The 16,535-nt window shown below is 43.5% G+C and overlaps 1 protein-coding gene across 6 annotated transcripts in view; it reads right to left on the bottom strand.

The window, feature by feature from the left end:
- Nucleotides 1–13,679, bottom strand: part of ARHGEF28 (Rho guanine nucleotide exchange factor 28) — a 127,349-nt gene extending 113,670 nt beyond the window's left edge. For 3 of the 6 annotated variants that reach the window (XM_042825669.1, XM_042825668.1, XM_042825674.1), the window contains exons 1-2: nucleotides 13,624–13,679; nucleotides 5,743–5,786 (exon numbers count right to left, since the gene is read on the bottom strand). In XM_042825669.1, coding sequence (XP_042681603.1) covers nucleotides 5,743–5,775 — 33 coding nt within the window. In that variant the 5' untranslated portion in view covers nucleotides 5,776–5,786; nucleotides 13,624–13,679. The remainder of the gene's footprint in view (nucleotides 1–5,742; nucleotides 5,787–13,623) is intronic. The other 3 variants (XM_042825666.1, XM_042825670.1, XM_042825671.1) reach the window with 1 other exon arrangement.
- Between the last annotated feature and the right edge of the window lie 2,856 nt (nucleotides 13,680–16,535).

Here is a 16,535-nt window from a genome sequence, read left to right as displayed (position 1 = left end):
TCGTTCTGCCAAACAAGATGATTCACAACTTTTTAACTGCCTTACTAAGTGTTTTTAAATTCCCTCTGCTTAAGGACTTCTGATCATTTTCTAGCAGAAGATATATGCACTCAAATTATTCCTAGACAAACTACCAGAGTACAAATAAAACCCTGTTTATTTTATTGCTTTTTGCATGGAGCTCAGTGCAAAGCTGAAAAATTTCAGATGTGTTCAGGGTTGTGTGAACGTTGGAGTGCACTTTACCATTGCCTTCAACTAGGGCAACATTATCCAACACCCAGCACTTTGGAAAAATCTCAATTTTGAGGTAAAACCAGCAGAGACAAACAGAAGCTCCTGAGGGAATATAAAAATAATCCAATTCCTAGATCTACATTAAAACCCTCTTTTCAAACTGTACTATCAACTACTCTGCTTTGTGACCATTCTTTGACTCCTAACCTAAAACTTTTGTCTTTAATTTATTCTTCTGTACAACAGGTATTCATGTTCTGAATCTGGCCCGGAAGTATTTTATGTTAAGTACACAATACGAAAATCTGTAATTACTTTTCCCCTACACACTACTGCTGTGCAGACGGTACTGGTGTTACTTTAACAAAAACCAGCTGGGGGGTGAAAGGCAGGGTGAATACCAGTTTCTGGCTGAAGAGTGCTTCCCTTCTTAGTTCCTTGGCCAGTCCCTGCTGGCTTCCATCTTTTCTTAATGGATTATGAAATGAACTTATTTGTAAACTAAAACCTTTCCTAATTAATTCTGTCTCACCATGATTCCTTCCCTCACAAACTCAGGTCATTAATTTGTTGTACGTAAGCTTTTGCTTTGAAGAACCTTAAAATCTAGCCCAGGAATTCAACATTGCTGTTCTCTGGGCCCCAAGGATATGAAGTGAGCCCCTTACTTCACTTTATCTTCTCTGCTCTGTATTTAGATACCTTCAACTGCCAGGGTGCCTGTGAATAAGCAGCTGTGATTTCAGTTGAGCCCCAGGTTATCCTTGAGGAATAAAAACATTGCAGATGAACGGTAAAGATGCTAACAAACCAGGCTGTAGGCCAAGTATTTGCAGAAACATTCCTAGAAGGAAGATGTACCCTACAAAAAAGGCATTGTAAGATCAAAAGAGCTTTAAAATTGTGATGTAATATTAAGGAAATAAAACAGCATGGATCCAAGAGCTAATCAAATGAGGTAGGCTGCAATCAGATGCGCCTTTGTAGGGATGGGCTACAAGTATTTACATGTGATAGAAGAGCAGCCAGCCTCTGTCTTGCCCACAACAGCATTTAAATTCCAGTTTTGCACTCATCTCTGAAAGCAGTCAAGCTCCTGGTCAGCAGTTAATGCAGGGAAATTTTGTGAGCCAAGCCAACCACATAGCCATCTCCTCTTCCTCAGAGCACACCCAGCTGGAAGACCAGTCAAAGCCACCATACTCACTTCTACATCCTTGCTGCCACCAAGATCTGGGTACCTACCTCTCCCCCGTGGGACCACACACAGAGGACAGAGCTGGAGGCACAGCTCCTTAGGACCTCTCTTATGGTCAGCTGTCAACACAGAGCTCTGCCAAGCCATGGTCTAAAGCAGCTACTTGATGTGCCCCTGTCTCTCTCCACCCAAAGCAGCTGAGCTTGTGTCTTTTGTACCTTACATGAGAAGGGATGCACCTGAGCTATGATATGCCACAAGCAATTTGCATTAGAAGCAGTTTTCACTTGTCAAAACAAAGCAAACCACCACACATGGTAATGCTCTTCCTACAAGCATACTTAACTTCTGAAGGCTAAAAGCTGAAAGCTACAGGGGAAAAATGCTGCCTCATCCGAGCACCAGGTGAGGGTCTGAGAAACCTGGACAAGAGTATATGCTTCACCATACTTGTGTTGGCTTTTAAGCACTTGGCTGCACTTGCTTTTACAAAGGAGGTCTGAAGTGATGAACTTAAACATTTCTTGACCACAAAAGGGCATTGTGAGGAACTACACCGTGTGCACTGCAAAGATCATCAGGCACTGACATTATGGCGTTAATAGAAAACACAGGCTTCTATAACAGAAGGAATTAAAGAGGTGTCACACCACTCAGAGCAAATCTCCAATCCAAAGAAGAAAAGAGCAGGACAAGCAAAGAACAGGTTGGACTATGTGAACTCTAAAGACAAGGAAAAACACTAAAGACAAAAGCATCAGGGTAGAAAGAAACTCTAGAAAGCTTCACACAGTTCGCAGTCTGAAGCACAGGCCAGGCAATGGGAAACACTGACACACTCTAAGGTGAGACGTCTGAAGGCACTAATTTGCTCTGTAGCTTCAAGCAGTTCAGTGCTAATTCCTAACCTCGGCTATCCCTGATCCACCCAGAGGAAAACCCTAAGACTCTCAACATCTGTAAGAGTGTTTTAATCTACCAGTGAATATATAAACACTCCTCTCTCTTGCAACCTGCACTTCATTGAAGAATCTCTAACAGAGTGAAAACAAAACCTCAGCCTGAAACAAGTACAATGCAGCACTGAGGGGTGCCAGCACTGCAAAGTAAACTATGTTATCTGGGGCTCTATTAGCCAAAATACTGCCAACATGTAACAGAAGTGATTCCTACCCCTCTATTCAAGCACTGGTGATTCCAGTGGTGAAGCCACAGTACGTACTTGGAGTGCTGTGTCCAGTTCTGGGCTCCCAAGTACAAGAGAGACATGGACATACTGGAGAGAGTCCAATAGAGGGGCAGCAAGATGATGAAGGCATTGGAGCATCTTTGCTATGATGAGAGGCTGACTATTCAGCTGAGAGAAGAGGAGGCTCTGGGGGAACTCATCAAAGTGTACAAATACCTGACAGGAGAATGCAAAGTGGATGGCACCTGCCCAGTGCCAGGACAAGAGGGAAAGGGCACAAACTGGAACACAGGAGGTTCACACTGAACATGAGGCAGCACTTCCATGCTGCATCAGTGACCGAACCCTGGCACAGGCTGCCCAGAGGCTGTGGGGTCTCCTCCCTGGAGAACTGCCTGGACGAGGCCCTCAGCACCCTGCTCTGGGTGTCCCTGCTTGGGCAGGGGTTGGGCCAGAGGGACACAGAGGCCCGATAGCCTCAGCCACTACGGGATTTTGAATCAGTTGGAGGGACAAATTGGGTACAGCAGAATATAAGGGAAGTGAACTATGCTTTACCCTCATGCTCTTTTAATTGACTCCAGAGGCCGTGGCAAGAGCACTAGATATCTTAGGACCCAAGTTAATTCTGGGAACTAGGAAACAAGGGACAGTACAGAGCCAAATGGAAGTTTTATCTTCTTGAGACTCACAGCTGGGCCTCTGCTTCTTCCTGCAGTATTAACGTCCAAATACTCCTCTGAAAACAGAATTGAAACACAATCTCCAGAAACTCCTTGGGAGATGAGGCCCCTTTGCATCCACAGGGAACTGATGTGACTACCCTACAAAACTGTCCATCTCTTTATTTGCCTCTGCTGCTCCCCAGGGAAACATTTATCAAGCTTTTAGTAAAAAGTAATTTACAAACTCTTCCAGAGTCCCACAGGCTGCTTACCCCATGGCAGCAAAACATTTCTTTGCCAATGTCAAAGATCAGTGCTGATGATCAGCAACACTTCTTTAGAAAAAATAAACATAGTAGTAATGTTAACAGTCACCTACCATTAAATAAGAAGGAAGGATTTTCCACTGAAGAGATTTGTGTTTATACAAGAGCAATCTCTTTCAACAGCAGCAACAACCACATTTACCGTCTGTCATATCTGAAAAGTATTTCATCAAATACTTTTATAGTTTACAGATATCCTTTCTGCCATTTATAACGAAGTTAGCAGCTGCCTGAAGGCAATTCAGTCTTACTTTACATACTCTGTTTACTATGCTGTAAAATGAAGAGACTGAACTTGCTGTTGCCCTTGCAGACTGAACTGGACAAACATAACTTTAAACTTAAGTTTTTCTTCTCAAAGCAACATATTAGCATTGAAAGAAGAGATGTCAGTATCAGTTTCTGCTTGGCTAATCAACCCTGAAAATTAGATGGGTTTATGAAGAGTAATTTTCTGATGTATTTACCAGTGTTTTGCTGCCTAGAAGCCGGAAGCAGGCTCCTCAAATTAACTGAAAAACATGTGCTTGAAATATTTAATTTTCTGTTCCACTACCATTTGTTTTTTAAATCATGACATTTATGCGTGCTTCAATTAGATTTTAACTGTATTGCTGCCACAAAAATTATATATAAGAAGAGGTGTATCAAAATAATGCATTTTTGAACTGGAGTAATTTCATAGAGTATTTTTAAATTATATTACCCCAAAAAATCATATTATTCAGCAAAGCCCTTGAGCTTTTTGAATACATTCAGTCTTACACAACAAAAAAAATAGACAGTCATCACTCAGATGACCAGATTACACAAAATGTTAGATGCACAAGAAATTCAGCACTGACAAAGCGTAACAGTATGAAGTACTAACCCTGTTGTTATCCAAGGAAGATATCCGACTAATCTGGTTCAGATCTCTATGACAAAATCATAGTGAACTTTACCCATTAGCATCACATCCCAAATTATTTTTCCCATCAAAATTTGTCATTAAAACCTTGCACACAACTGACATCACATGAGCAGGTCTCACAAGTCTCCCTCCCACCTTTACAGATGCTGCACTCAATTTTCTTCAGCTTGAGGTTCCCACTCCCAAATGGCCAAACACAATGCAAATTCTTCGGGGTGAATTAGCAAACTCTGTTCTTTCAGTACTGCAGGGTACAAAGTATTTGCACTGCTTCACTTCCATCCTTATCACAGTAAGCAGTTAGTTGTTTGATTTCTATCTTTCATCTTATACTACCCTTTTCATCAACCCCAATTAGTACCTTAAAGAATGGAACTGTTTGAGTTGGAAGGGACCCTTAAAGGCCATCTAGTCCAACTCGATGGAGTTGGACTGTGACAGGGACACCTGCAGCTAGATCAGGTGCTCAGAGCCTCATTCATCCTGACCTTGAATGTCTCCAGGGATAGGGCATCCACCACTCAGCAACCTGTTCCACTGCTTCACACTTTTGCACTACTATCCTACACACGGATATTCACGTACCCCTGCTATCATCCTCATTGAAAACCAAGGCAGATCAAGCCAAAAAAAGATAAATTTTAGTTTATTAGTAATAGTCATTAAGTTGCCCAAGTTTCAATCCTCATCGTGCTATCTCAGTAAAATACATTTAACTACTGCACTTCCTCACATCTTTTAACACCTGCTTTTGAACTCTTCTGAGTTCACTTGTTACATCCAATCACTTCACATTCCATAGGAAAAACAAATCCTTTTTATTACCAATTTCAACCTACGAGGCTTTTTTTTTCCATATATAATTTTCTGCTTTGAGGAAATTGAAAGAACAGTAATTTGAAATTTTATAGGGGAAAAAGCATTTGTAAGTTGTAAGCTGTAACCAGAGAGTGTTATTCTTCACAGACAGTAAGTTTCTGCAAACTGCAATTGAGAACACTGAAGAAGGAAAAAATTATCCAAGAGGGACAACAATTTTATCCCAAAGAATGTATCTGCAGTATTGAAAACCACCATACCCTCACATGCTCACTTTTGACAGCAATGTTTAGCAGCCCAAGGTCGCAGACAGCCAGAAAGTGGTTTTTGGTTTCTTTTGCTATTTAGAATGAGCCAAGGAAAATGCCCCCCAGGACAGACGTTGCAGTACTTACATAAAGAGGAACTTCAGTGCAGCTTAGCTCCATTGTCGCAGCACCTAGAAAAAGAATAAATCAGTGGAATTATTACACAGCAAATCAGGAGGCATCAACACCACTGAATCCCATTTACTGCTGTGAACTAAGCTGACGTCTTTCCAGAGCTACTGAAAGAAAGCACATGGCAAGCTCTGCTCAGTGCCCTGCTGCCATGGGCTCCCCAGCAGGATGAAAGGCCAGGGGGATGATGCTGGAGGAGGAGGCAGTGTGCTGCTTGCATGATGGGCACAGCATACAGAACAGGTCACATATGGCTGATCCTGACAGTGGACATTCCTAGTGCCAGCAAGCGAAGAGCAGGGGATTACAGTACTTCTTATCTCCAGAGGTAAAGACAGGAATTGAAAAGCTGACCTACAGCTGTAGCAGCCTTTTACTCTACACCAGCAACTGGGACAGGTATTTCAGCAGCTTCGCAACAGACATCCCCAAAGCAGGTTCCCTTTAATACCCCAAAGAGCAAAATACTGACGTGTTTTCAAACTTGCTACACCTTCAGCATTCATATCTTATGCACAGCATTGCTAGCAAAAAAGAAAAGCGTACCAAAAGCTGTGTCTCTAAAACAGCAAGGTTGGCCCAGCAACTACACACAAGTCTCACTGAAACAGGTCCCTCCTGTCTCACTCAAGAGGAGGCTGCCTCCGCTCAGATGTGGCCTTGTTTTCACAGCTGAACAGTTTCTAAGAACAGCAGGGCTCAGGGCTGTGCAGTGCGCTGCTGGTTCACACATAGATATGGCCTGCTCTGAGTCAGGTAGCATTTCAGAAGTTCCCTTCAGACATGCTGCAAAAATTAAATAGTTTTAAAAGAGATGTGCTTGGCCACAAACATTCAGCCACCAGAAAAAAAATTTTATATATATGAAAAAGGAGGAGAAAGAGAGAGAAAAAGAAACTGTAATATAGCAAGAAAAAGGGTCTCAACAAACCCCAGCTAGCAGCAAGCTGCAGACAGAGGGGCTCTTATGTTCGGCAGCAGCAGGAGGAACCCTGCAGCTGACTCCAGTGTCTCACTTTAACAGGCACAGACAAAGCTCAGCAGTTTCCAGCACCAGTATCCTGAATGCAGCCTTAGGAAGCACAGCTCTGTTTGCATAGAGGGAAACACAGCTACAAGTGAAACTAAGAAACCATAGCATTACGGCTGCAAGGAGTGTTTCAAGGTGGAGCTTTTCTCAAGCGTCATGCTACAGAGCTGATGAGCCTTTCTGACTACCATCCCAGACCTGTCACCAACTCAAAATTACTGCAACACACGGATTACACACAGAGAGAGCATCATTTAAGGGCAGGATGAAGTGGGAGATATGCCAGCCAGCTGTGTGTGCACCACTGCTCCATCATGCTGCATAAAATCCCTCCACCTGTAATGCTGTCCCTCTTTCAAGGCGCACAACCAAACTACATCCACTAGCTCCTCTGTTAAGAAAATGTGAACATAATCAAATCATTATGCCATGAGAGAGGAGCAGACTTACTGCAGGTTCCTTTGGTCATATGACCTGCTGGACCTCCACTGCATCAACAGACGTACACTGCTTCCTTTTCTGCAAAGGATGAGCAAGGCAAACACCCAGTCCAGTTCACCCGTTGTGCTGCAAGCATGCCTGGGAAGACTTAATTTCACCCTTCCCTTGATGTATTACCATTATCATCAGTGCCTCAGGCTTCTTTTTCTTTTTTACTGGATACTGCAAACAGAACTCACAGATCTGATGCCATCCTGACTCCAGTTCCCTCCACTCTTCATTTAAGTCACCCTGTGAACCCTCTGGGGGTAGGTCATTCTGAAGCACCAGGTATGTAGCTCAGTACTGAGTGGATGAGCAGACCTAAGATTTACATCATTTGACGCAATCAGTACTGCACTCTTTGAAAACATGAGATATTGAACACTGCCAAGAACCACTCTGAAATATTTTATCACTATATAATATAATCAGTGTAATAAATATCAGTGTTTTTAATATAAGCCATCTTATTATGGCTTTTGCTGGAGACAAAAGTGTACCTAAGTTGCAAAAGAACCAGTAAACATCCACACAAAATCAGTCTGCTCTCCTCCCACTCTTCAGAGTGCCAGCTGTTCAGAAAAGGTTTTACACAAGTACCTCACATCTTTCCTCCGCCTGGGGCTTGCTGTAACTTGGTGTGGTTACTGGAAGTGGCTGGGAGGGGCAGGAAGAAGAAGAGGATGCACGTAGGGAGGAAATATTCAGCTCTGGCTATGGAGCTGCTCTTCGTTTCCGTTTCCATACAATCCATTTCAGATAGAGAAGCTGAATGGGACTTTGTGCACCCTGCCTGTACAGTGAAGGGCTGCTCAGCTCCCCCTGTACCACTTTCACAAGCTGTTCCAGGGTGCTGAGGAGGAGCCTGAACCTGAGCAGCAGGCTCAGACTCCAAGTCAAACTGGAAACAGTGGATACACACTCTTGTACAGCAAACAACCTGACCTGTTCCTAGCTGACAGGCAGGTCCAATTTCAGGCACCGCACACAGATGTCAGCCTCACATCTACTGCAGCAGAAGCAGGATTCATCCAAACAAAGAACAATACCTTGTCAGCTTCCAAGTTGATTCCAATTAACAGTAAATTTAATGAAAGCATTTTTTGTGGTGAGCATTTCATCCCACTAGAAGTATGCAAGACAGAACAAAAGATCTGGAAAATAAAATTAACGACCTTTTATTTTATTTTATTTTTTTAAATCTACAGTTTCTCTGTTAGTCTAGCATCAAATGCTATTTCTGATCTCCTGACAAGCTCAGGGTTGTTGTGATGGGTATCAGCAAGTTTTGTGGTTTTATCTGTTTGCTTTCCCAAAAATGCATAAATAATCCCTCTCATGATTTTCCAATATTTTCTTTATTAGCTGCTAATTGCCGGACTCTCATATATCACACAGTTAATTTCAGGATTATAGATCATGGTATTCCCAGTTATCAAGACATATTGGAAAGTCCGGAAGAAAAAAGTACTGACATTTCTATTTTCCATCTGCATTGCAACTTAACTGCACTTTAATGGTAAAGACTCTCATTATCAAATTGCTCACTCTTTTTTTCTTTCTTTTACACATCCAAGAAATTACATATGGAAAAGTGTTATCTAAGCCTCAGTGGAAAGGCATTTCTGCTGGCTGAAAAGGTGACCCTTCAGCCACCACCATTACTGCTATTTGGCTGTCCTGGCACCTACTGTGTACCATAATCAGTTTTTTCCTACACAGAAGATGACACTTCTTGATCCCACAGCAACATATTTTCCCACTCGGAATTTCATCATCTTCTTTCCCCTTCAAAGAAAGCATCTAACTGGAAAAAGTACAGAGAAGGTGAAGACTGGGCTCAGGCCTTAATGCTGCCCTGTGGTCCAGCTCTGGTATGGACCTCACTGCACTATGGGCTCAGCTGCTGCTGTGAAAAAACCCTGTGGTTTGTGCAGGCATAGAGAAATGCTGCAAAGCATAAGCAGCAGTTTGCACTCCACGATTCTCTTCCATATAACACTTATCACAGAATCACAGGATCACAGAATGGCTTGGGTTGGAAAAGACCTTAAAACTCACCCAGTCCCAACCCCCCGCCATGGGCAGGGCTGCCACCTACCAGATCAGGCTGCCCAGAGCCACATCCATAATGGCTTTCAACACCTACAGGGGCTAGGAGTTCAAAGATAGCAAATCATCTTCTCATCAACTGGAGCAACACAAAAGACACAGAGTCCACTGGAAGACAGTCAGAAATTCCCTGGGGATCATCTGCAATGCCCGACAATCCAGCATTGTCTTCTAAGCAAAACATGCAACTGTACTGAGTCTGGCAGCAAAAGCATTGTAAGAGAGCTTCCATCCATCTCTCTTCCACTGGATGTCCATCACACATCACCAGTGCAGTCCATAAAAGCCTGATGCTATATCATCCCCCAAGACAGCCTCTAAGATGAATACAAACTATAGTACATGTGTTTATACATCTCACAGCTTAATACTTTTCGATACTCCGGTATGGTGCTCAAGAAGCTAGCCAGTTCCATTAATAATGTTCATTCACACTGCTTCCTCTCAAGAAATACAGCAATCGAATCAATCCAATGTATTTTCAGATTTATAGGTTCCTTCTGAGTTATGTTATGCATCTGTATACCTCAAGGCTCACCCGCTGCTTCCTAAGGACCAGCAAATGTGCTGCTGCACAGAGATCAGATCTGATTTAGTACAGAATGTTCTCTTATGTGCAGATCCTTGCTCCGGGCCTGATTAAAAGGCCCTGGAAGATTTAAACAAAAGGAAAAAAGTAGAGAGCTTAACTGTACCCATACTAAACGCTACATTCCAAAATACAGAGATTTGCACCTTTGCAGCCAAGTTTTCTGGCCTGGATCACACACTTAGCTTTCTTGAAAATCTATAGCATGATGGGGGCAGGGAGGGGACAAAGCAAAGCCCTCAGCCAGCACTTTGCAAGCACTTTTACTTCCTTCTAACAGTATTCAAATTGACAAGTAAAAGAAACCCTCACCCACTAAATTTTTAATGAAGCTGCTTGCAGTAGTGTTGATTACTTCACCAAACATTAGTTGCTCTTGAAACAGATGAACGGAAGAAATGCAATTAAATACCTTTCTTAACAGCTCCCTTTCCAACTATTTGGGACTTTTAAAAATCTTAAATCTTCCAAAAACATCACCTGACTCATGGCTATCATACTGCCCTTTCTTTTTTTTTTCTTCTTTTTTTAAACCATATTTTCCATTAGCACGGAAAACATATTAAGATTCTCTGCAGAAGCTCACATTTTTTTTAAACTGTTAAAAGTTTGAGTTTTACAATAGGAACATCTCCATTTAAGTGCCTCTCTGAGGTTGGCAAAATGTACTCTTTATGCATTCTTCTATTAACTCCTCAATGCAGCATTTTTATTTTCGCTAAAGCCAAAACAGAGTGCCAGGTTTTAGAAACCCAAGAAGCCTTAGATAATTCGTCTTATACAAAAAGAAAAACAAAGGTACTTACAGGGCCTCTAAAACAAACTAGAATCTGTTTGATACCACTGCCAGGTATCTCTCACCTCCCTCTAATGCCAATCTTGACAGAGAAAATTGCGTTTTTAAAAGACTTTTTTTAATGGTTTAGGAATTTACCACTCCTTTCTGTGCTGTGAAGCCGTAATGCTCGAAAGGAAAAAGGAACTCATTAAAGGATTTATACAGGGTAGATGCACCGCTCACTGGGAAGGGAGCAACGAAGTCAACCAGAAATGTGGGCTTTACACATGCATTCAAACATGTTCCAGTGCTATTGGTGATGCATCATCACCGCTCGGCCCCAACCATCACCGCAGTGCTGCAACTAAGCAAAAGAGCTCAGGGACATATGGTGTGTACAACGATACCTCTGTAATTTCCACTCCACATTCATCAGCAGCCAGAATTAGTGCCCTGAGAGCACTGTTTATTTAAATCAGGAGCAGCCAAAGTACATCTCAGCTTGCTCTGTAGAGACAAGACTGTCTCGGTTTCTGATTATTCCAAGGGCGACAGCAGAGCAGAATTAAGGCAATTTGGGTGACCTTCACGCATTCAGCTACTTGGAGCACTCTGTAACACTAAACACTGCCAGACTGTTTAGATGTATTTGCTGGAAACCGCACACTTCTCTCCCCCTTGTTCAAACTGAAAATTGAAAGTGAAAGAGAGCATTGTCTGAAATTTTAATGGGTTTATTCAAATTCACAACTCTTCAGTAACTCATTTCCTCCTACAAAGCTTGCCTGTAGAAAAAAGTCTTCTTTAATATTTCAAAGTGTGTGAGCTTGAAGCTGCAGCAGATGAGTTCCACTCCCCCTCCAGTATCAGCTGTGCATTAACCAGAAGCACAACATGCTGAATCTGATTCAGCTGGGGCTCCTACTCCTGAGCACAGCCACGCAAGAGATGATGCACAGAACTGCCATGGTTCAGCTCTCTGTTCACTGACTCTTTCCCAGCCAAATGTACCCCATGTATTGTCACACAGCCTCCTCTCAAACTGCCACCACACTAGCGGAGCTCCCCAACGTCCCATTTCCTCTACTTAGATCACATTGTAAGCAGTGTGTAAGCAATTCTGCTAGTGAAACTGCATCCCATTATTATGCTGCTGACTGTGCAAGGCACGACAAACTCTACCGTTGTTAAGAAATATATTCTTTGAAACGAAAAGTCATGAGAAATCACTCTGATATTTACGGAAGCAGCTACCAGTCAGAAGAGTGACAGAGGAAAGGGACAGCCCCCTGACCAGTACTGCACATTAACAGCATCCATCGTAACGATGCTGAGCCTGAAAGACACACAGCTTAGCTGTCCGTGGGGCGTTAATCAAAAATCTGTAACTTCTGAAGAATTTCGCTGACAGCTTTGAGGAAAATTGCAGGAAGTATCCCTGAGAGGTGACAAGATGCTGCAGATACAGTGATACTCAAGCTAACGGAGAAACTCAGCAGAGAAACTCAGGCACAAACTTCCACTGTGACACACCTGCAGTCTGCTGTTCTGGGCAGTGTGAGCACTTGGAGCACGCAGAAGGGACACATAGTGCACACACCTGCCCGAAGTTTACCATATCTGTAAACTGTGCTGTATGCCCAGCGCAAGGCTGTGCAGAGCAGGCTTTCAGCCGGCAGAGCCAACGATTCAAACTGGATCCTCTGAGTCACTGTGTTACTCATAGGCCATCCTTCCTATGTCCTGGTACAAATTCTTGTTTGTGTTATGGAGATCGGAAGCATGGTAAGCCATTTCACACACCATCTCTTTCCCAAGCTGCCCCACAAAGCAACTATTCTTGGGGGAACAATAGGAACTTCTCCTGAATAACAGCAGCAGCTTCAGACTGAGAAAAAGAATACTCCCGTGTGACATTACATAACCAGATCTTGGCAGAAAAGTCCAATTTAGACATCAACTGAGAGGGGCAGAGGAGTATCACAGCAGATATTACTTACATGAGATCTTTCTTCATTGCATTCAGAATTCAAATCCTGCTTTAGAAAAACTCCAAACTACACGAGTCTTTTCATTCAATTTCCTTGCGTGAGCTTTCACACTAAATTCTCAGAACACAGATCATTTTCCAGCTAGGTGGGAAAATCCCTTATACTCAAACGCCTCCTGAAATCATACTTCTTCAAAGAACAGTAGAAAGAAAATTACAAAAGAGAAAAGAAATAATATATGTCATCTGTTAGCTTCTTATCACATCTGTGAGTCTCGCTATGCCTCAGAACTACCTTCATTCTGCATCACATCAAATGCAGAGGCAGGAGCAAGTCAGAAAAATGAAGGCTTTCATTGTCTTTTTTTCAGCGTAAAAACACGTCCCAGTTTGAAAGCTTGCCTAGCTCCAAGCTGCACGCAAAACAGTGCCATGGAACAAAACGGTACAAAGAAGCACTCCCGATCTGCTGCTTGGAACTGCACCGCTGAAAAAACTTCTCTTTCACATCCTTCAACTGAAACAATTTTAAACCTCTTTTGGCTCAGAAAGGCTAATGCTTGTAAAAGGAGGTGCCTTGTTAGAGATGAGAAGTGAGACTACGGCAAAATAAGCAACAAACAGAAACAGAGACATAGGTATAGTTCTCCACACATAAAATTATGTATCTATAGGTACATATGTACACAGTTATATGTGCACGCTTTGCCGCCCCACTGCAGGACTCCAGAAGCCAAACGGCCGCAGCTTTCCAACGAACAGAGCCCCGCAGCAGCACAGCACAGCACAGCCCCGCCGGGCCGGGCCGGACCGGGCCGGCTGCCGCCGTGAAGCAGGTGCCGCGGTGCGCTTACCTGCCGAGCCGCCCCGAGCCGCGCCTTACCCGCGCGGTAAGCGAACGTTCGCGGGCGAACGAACGAAGCGGCGCTGCCGCGACCCCGCGCACGGCGGCCGTTGGCCCTCCGGCACGGGGCGGCCGCGGGAGGCAGCCCGCCCCCGATCGCGGGAGGGCGGCGGCACCGCGGGGAGCCCCGCGCGGCCCTGGGCGGCTCTCGGAGCGTTGCGCTGCCCTCTCCCGGCCGCAGCTCAGCCCTGCATCGCCGCTTCGGGAGTCGGGGGGACGGGAGGGACGCCGCGTCGGGGACGGGACCGACGGGGTTGTTCAGCTGCTGCGCTTCCTTTAGCTGTTCTCAATTACATGGTGTTGACTCCCAAGCCCATTCGGACAGCGTATTTCATGAGCAAAGACAGTGGAGGAGTGGAGATGTAGTGTCGGGTATGGGATGCGGAGATAGTTTGTGTCCTGCTTGTTGTAGATAGACACTATACTTTCTGACAATGTGTGAGGATGAAAACAAGGTTGATGCACAGGTAGACAGTGATAGGACAAGAGGAAATGGATTTAAACTGAAGGAGATGTAGGTTAGATTTCAGGGGGAAGTTTTCCACTGAGGGGATGGTGAGGTGCTGGCACAGCTACCCAGAAAAGCAGTGGATGCGGCAATCCTGGAGGCATTCAAGGCCAGATTAATGGGGCCCTGGGCAGCCTGAGCTGGCAGGTGGTAAGCAGAGCACAGCAGAGGGCTGGGCCTCTGTGTGCCTTATGGTCCCTTCCAACCCACACCGTTCTATGGTTCTTTGATTCAAGTGCTGTAAGCAGTGCACGAGAGAATTATGCTTGACTTAGAAGCATCATATATAAGAGAGTGTAGCTCTACATTTCTTCAGTACGTTAAGTATCTGGGAAAGGAAGGGAAACAAAGGCAACCAGAGGAAGACACAAGGATCTGTCCAGTACAGAACTAGAGCTTAGCTAGCTTCTAATTTTTGCCTTATTGAGCTATGTTACTGGTTAAAATGAACTTGGCCAATAACTCCAAAGAGTTATTCAAGTCCTCTGGGAGCATCAGCTGAGATGAAAGCACACTCCTGGCATGCTTGTTTCTTGTTTCCTCTATTCTCCTTTCCCATACCCACAGGAATAACTGCAGGTCCTGACCTCTGAACTCTCTATGACCCAAAGTAGCAATGTGAGCACAAATAAAAAGAAAACAAAAACAAAAACAAAAGAAGTAAAACAATGCAAAACATGAGCAGAGATGAAAAGGAAAAGCTTTTAAAAAAGCAGCAACAATCAAAAATAAACAAACAAACATGGTATGCTGTTCTTCAGAGGTAGGAAACAAGGCCTTCCAACAGGGGCTGGGTTGAATACTAGGAAAAGCTAACAGCAAACATTGCTCCCCAGTTTCCCCAAGTTCCCCAAGATGTTCTAAGTATGGAGAGAAAAGACATTCCTTCCCTAAGGGTTTAAAGAGAAAGTGAGGTCGGATACACAGACTGACTCCTGCTTCTCTGCACTGGGTGAAGCAATGACACACCCCACACACACACCTCCACCAGTTCCCCCAGATGGGTGTCTCCATTGGATTCGCTTCCCTTTAAGGCACTTACATAGGAGTAGTAGGTACGTTAAACTGACAACACAAACTGGTATTTTAAATATGTATATATGTATATATATGCATATACACACACAGCAGCAGCACAATTTGGGCTGACATTTTCCTTATTGAACACTGGAAGGCCCACATGCCATGTATCCATCTAATTGAAAAGTTGCATCTGAGTGGTCAAAGCTCCAGACTCAAGTTTCATAATAAAAAAAATCAAGCTTCTCAGTTTTTGTTTTCCTTTGATTCCTTAATGCAGTTATACTCCTAGCACTTGCTTTCCCCCAGCTAAATGCGTGATAATTTCACAAGCATTTCTTGAAAGAATGTGACATGGCTGCTATAAAAAACTATGCAGATGCAGATTAAAATCAAAATTTAGTCTAGTACCCTTTCAAAACATATTGTTCTAAACATCTCTTCATTTTTAAGGGTGATGGTTAAAAAAAATGTAAGAGATTGAATACAAGGCTATCGTTTCTTTAGCATTGCCTTTCAAGTGTAAAATGCGTGAGATCATCCCCAAAAATGTGATCTGCAGCTAGAAAATTTGTGTTTTAAACAGCGAAATGTAATATCAGTTAAGATCTGGTGTTGCTGTTTTCTTATAAAATCTCTGACTTCTCCATTTTGCAGTTTTTCACTGAAGTGGGTTACAGACTCCAACCAAGGAATGTTAGTAAATGGTGGACAACTATGGTGGGCATCCTGAAAGCATCCCTGCTCAGTTTCACAATCATAACCTTCACACAATTCGAGTTCAAGTATGCGTACAAATCTAAATCAAGAATTTGGCAAGATTTGCTTATGTTATGCAAGAATTGTTAGGGCCACTAAGAGCTTTTTGTGTTTAGATGCAGAGACATGAAACAGCCTGGAGACTAATGATTTTGCTTTGCTGGCAATAGCAGTGAGAGATTTGCCATCCGGATGGACTGCAGTACAAGGAGGTCACCTCCACAAAACAAGGCCAAGGAACAGTTTTGGCTCACAGAGGTGAGTTTTTCCTTGTACTGCTCAAAATTTTAGCCTTTATTCTGCTCAAAATTTTTCCTGACGTAGTCCAGCCTTGTTTGGTGTTGCCAAACCCATGAGGTTTCAAATCTAAAACAAAAAATGTCTGGGAGAAGGTTGAAAGGATCAGAAAGTGCAGAGAAATCTATTCTCTCTCATAACCTCAGATTTTAGGTGTGCAATCTTGATAACAGTTTTAAGCACGTGATCTGAGTTGAGTTGTCTCAGCTCACTATTCCCCCCATTCCCCCTTACAGCCCTCCCAATGAGCCCCGCTGCCTTTTCCCCAGGGACTCTCC

This window comes from Centrocercus urophasianus, unplaced genomic scaffold (genome assembly GCF_019232065.1).
Source record: "Centrocercus urophasianus isolate 14NV4802_14NV808 unplaced genomic scaffold, USGS_Curo_1.0 seq_25, whole genome shotgun sequence".
In the NCBI taxonomy this organism is placed as follows: Eukaryota; Metazoa; Chordata; class Aves; order Galliformes; family Phasianidae; genus Centrocercus; species Centrocercus urophasianus.
Note: the sequence above shows the minus strand (reverse complement) of the source record. Positions and strands in the feature narration are given on the sequence as shown.